General features: G+C 45.3%; 1 protein-coding gene across 1 annotated transcript; it reads right to left on the bottom strand.

Moving 5' to 3' along the window:
• Positions 1-315: 315 nt before the first annotated feature.
• Positions 316-3,316, bottom strand: LOC119278508 (BURP domain-containing protein 13-like). The gene is made up of 2 exons (XM_037559851.1): positions 3,158-3,316; positions 316-1,554 (listed from the first exon to the last, which is right to left on the bottom strand). Exons 1-2 carry the CDS (start codon positions 3,261-3,263, stop codon positions 761-763), a joined length of 900 nt encoding a protein of 299 aa, XP_037415748.1. The 5' UTR covers positions 3,264-3,316; the 3' UTR covers positions 316-760.
• Positions 3,317-4,012: the final 696 nt, after the last annotated feature.

Genomic DNA, 4,012 nt, shown 5'->3' with positions numbered 1-4,012 from the left:
TCGAAGATGCTTCTGGTATGCATGTTTTTCTATGGTTTTCCTATTTTTACTTTACCCCTAAGTGGTGGTTTACTGAGATTAGTATTAGCCAAAGTTCCATGGCATAGTGGTCCCTTTTTTCACGTTACCCCTGAATGGCGGTTTACGAGGACTGACCTTAACCATGTTTTTAACTTTACCCCTCAGTTATCCTCAAATGATGCATCTTTTATTGTCACCAGCGATTGTTGTCCCGTGGTATAGTTCCTCGATCCGACCAACCATGGTTTGTAGTAATTGTTGTTTTCTCCCGTTGCAACGCACGGGCATTTGTGCTAATATATACATAAACATATTTATTCATACACATAACACGATAATACAGTATGTCCGACGCTAGCTAGGCCACACAGGACCAACCACACAAGTTTCATACAGTAGTAACAATGACATGTACCAGCACTAGCTAGCAATATGTAGGATCGGAGCCCCCACTCACCAACACTAGCGACATGTACTTATATATAACATCCATCCAAACAAACCTGGACACACACCGTACCATTGCTACACCCTTATATTTTCGTCTGATGCCAAAGCTAGAACTATATATGGTGCCATTCTTATTCTTATTCTATATATAGAAGACGCCGTCCTAGCTAGAACGGATGAATGCCCACATTTACACATTTACGGTGCATATATGAAAAAAGAGCGCCGCGTTGATGTCCAGAGCACGACACTGGCGTATGTAGCGCGCAACGAAGGATGCAGTAGCAAGCTAGGCTGTGCGTGCCTTCTTGATGAACGCGAGATTGCCATACGACATGAAGTGGCACACCGACGTACTGGCACCAGGGTGGGTCTTCAGTATCTGGAACGCCGGGTGTGCCGGATTCCAGTGGGAGGTGTCGAAATGGCAGAACGCCAGCAAGGAAACCACAGGGCCCTCGTGGTCGCCGCGGCCGTGGAGGGTGACCTTGTAACCTATATACCCCGTATGTGCGATGTGACAATGGAAGACGGCGTATGGGAACGGCACCTTGTGGCAGGCCACGTAGCCAGTGCCCTCTAGCTTGGTGACCTCCTGGACAATGTACTCCCGGTGTGGTAGCAGGCCACCGCGGGGGAGCGTCGAAGTGGCCGCCCACACGTCACCACCACCACCACCCTGCTGGATGGTGGTGCCGAGCATCTCCATGGCGGCCTTTACAGTGCTCTCTAGCGACATGGTGCAGGCTTTTATCTCACCGGCGATTGGCGGCTGCTGACACTTGCGCAGGGTGTCCTCCACTTGCGCCGCCTCAGCGGAGCCTGGTGAGATGTGGAACGTGGAGAGGACGTCGCTTAGGTTCTCGAAGGGGACCTTGCCGGCGATGTCGTGCGGGAGGATGGCTGTCTCCGCCTCCGCTGGGAAAGACAGGGTCATGGTGCTGCCCGGATGTAGCTCGGCCTCGTGGAAGAAGATGCCGGTCTCCGCCACCGTGCGCGCGTCGCAGATAGTGTTGAAGAGTGTGCACATGCCGATACTAGGCTGTGCAGAGTAGTGCTCCACGAGCGGTGACAGATCCATTCCTGCACGAGAACACAAAGTCAATGTTTATATCCATGCATACTCTATATATACATACATAATATTAAATCAACAAAACTAACCTTTCCGTGCAACCGTCCAAACTTCTAATCTGGGCCATAGGATGTTGATCCAAGGGGGCGTGGGGATTAGGTAATTTTACACTTAACGGCCCGCCCCTAATCATGCTTTTGCGAATCCGCCCTCCCATTCCCCCATGCGCCCCCTTGGATCAACATCCTGTAGCTCCGATTAGAAGTTTGCACAGTTGCACGGAGAGGTTGGTTTGCACCAGATACGTTCCCTTATATAAAAGGGTGAACATTTATTCCTCTGAATTTTGGTCCATTAGACTCTCTTCCTATGTGTCCCTTCACTCTCCATAGTATAGAAGTTCTAGCCGATTTTACTAAGAGTAGTAGTACATGATGAATTGAATTTTACAGTTCTAATTAAGCGTATAAGGGTTCTAGTCAGTTTACTAAGAGTAGTAATTGTAAGTCATTCCAAGAATCTTGAAGAGTCAAAGCTTCTCAAGTTTGACCAAATTTATATGACAAGATAATAACATTCATGATGTCAACTAAGTATTATTAGATTCTTCATTAATTACATTTTCATAATATACCAATTTGATGTCACAAATATTTGTAGATTTCTTTATAATTTTTGTCAAACTTAAAATTCTTTGACTCTCTAATGTTCTTGCTTACAGTTTGGAATAGAGGAAGAAGTACATGATAAATTAGAGATTACAGTTCTAACTTATTTATTGTCCCGTTACTCACGATCGATGCTCATACGAGTTAGATCATTTCCAACCGAACTTGAAAAATGAGTGCTAGAAAACTGCTTCTGAAGCTTGCCAAAAAAAAAAAATTGGGAGCATGCAGAACACCACCCATCATCCAATATTTCCAAGATTAGTTGTACGAAAACCAAAATTTGCACCACGAGCTTTAAAAAATTAAGAGCGGCAGCTTTGCAGCAAGGAGCAAGTCATATTGTAACTCTGATGATGTCTGAAGTAGCCCGCGTACAGCACAGCCTCTTCTCCCAGTCGCGCTGCTAGATCGAGCGCGCAGCAGGAAGTCATGCACGGCGCTCTGTCGTCCATGGCGGACAAAGAGGTACCTGAACCTCTATCCCCGCACCGCCGCAAGTGACCCATCAATGAACGACGAGTGCAAAAGCGCAGAAATATAAGGAGGAAGTTTGTTGATCGGACCTGTTGGGTTTTTTTAGCTTGTGCTAAAACTGAATTTTTGGAGTGTTTTTAGGAAAAAAAAATTAGATGGTTATATGCTCAATCACAGTACGAAATCTCATCTCAGAACATCATGGCTTGGTAGATCGTTTGAACTGAATAGGCTTATTGGGCTGTGGATTATTGAACTGAATGTGTACTGTAGCTGCTGCTACCTGGCTACTGCAGCTGCAGATAAGTTAAGCCAGCACAGCCGAGCAGCCTAATATTAGAACAGACGTCCCAGGATTTAAATTCTGTCACAACATACGTGTATTTTTGCTAGTAATTATACATAAGGAAAACCTTTTTGGTATTTATATACCAAACATATAATTAAACATGCAAGCAAAGATTACCTTTCTGAACAAAATCAGCTAGCACCTCCGGCATCGGCGTGCCGGAGAGGGCCTGCTCCCAGAACCGTGCCGCCGGAGTGCTAGCGGCAGGGTAGCCGTGCACCATGGCCGTGGTGCTAACTGCCACCACGATCAGAAGGAAAGCGGATTTTGAATTCATGACTGATTTGAATGAGAAAAAGAGGAGATGATCCATGGCTGTTATGGCTCCCGACGGTCTGGGGTATATATAGCCCTTGATGTACCTCTGAGCAAGTGGCCCCACACAAAGCCAAGGCATGCACCGGTACTTTTTCTGCTAACTTTAGTTGCAAAAATGTTTCTTTTTCTTTATTCGTATAAGGTTTCAAGAAAAGATGTTCCTTTCAATATATCAAAGTACTCGGTGTACGAGCTTTTTCAGTAGTGATTTGGGGGAAAAGTTGTTAGCAAAGAAATTCATCACAATTAATTCAACATCCTACAAGCAAATTGACTCACGCGATCAAATTTTGCTAGCGGATTGAAAGATGTGGGTGCTTCCAATCAAAATGCCATGGACTAGTCTGATAGACAAATAAAATCAGTAAACTGAGGTAGAGTGACCAAAAAGGACAGATCAAAGGGTGAAATCATTGTGAGGCCGGGCACTCTTGCATCAGTTAAAGGTGAAATTCAACAAACACCATGTCACACCCCACGTTACCATGTTTATAGCACAGTTTTTCGATCAATAACTGTTGGCACAAGAAAAGAAGCAACTAACATGCACTAACCGATCTCGAGGTCAACTAGTGTCTAGCATATGATATACATTATCCGCATGGGTCTGCCAAGAGCCGGCTAATGAGGCCTAGGGACTTGCATACAATATGT

This window comes from Triticum dicoccoides, chromosome 3B (genome assembly GCF_002162155.2).
Source record: "Triticum dicoccoides isolate Atlit2015 ecotype Zavitan chromosome 3B, WEW_v2.0, whole genome shotgun sequence".
Classification (NCBI taxonomy): Eukaryota; Viridiplantae; Streptophyta; class Magnoliopsida; order Poales; family Poaceae; genus Triticum; species Triticum dicoccoides.
This window is presented reverse-complemented; position numbering and strand designations above follow the sequence as displayed.

Coding starts and splice junctions, on each gene's coding strand:
- LOC119278508 (XM_037559851.1), bottom strand. CDS start 3,263: ATGGTGCACGGCTACCCTGCCGCTAGCACTCCGGCGGCACGGTTCTGG. Junction 1,555..3,157: donor AGCTGATTTTGTTCAGAAAG/GTAATCTTTGCT, acceptor GTTCTCGTGCAG/GAATGGATCTGTCACCGCTC.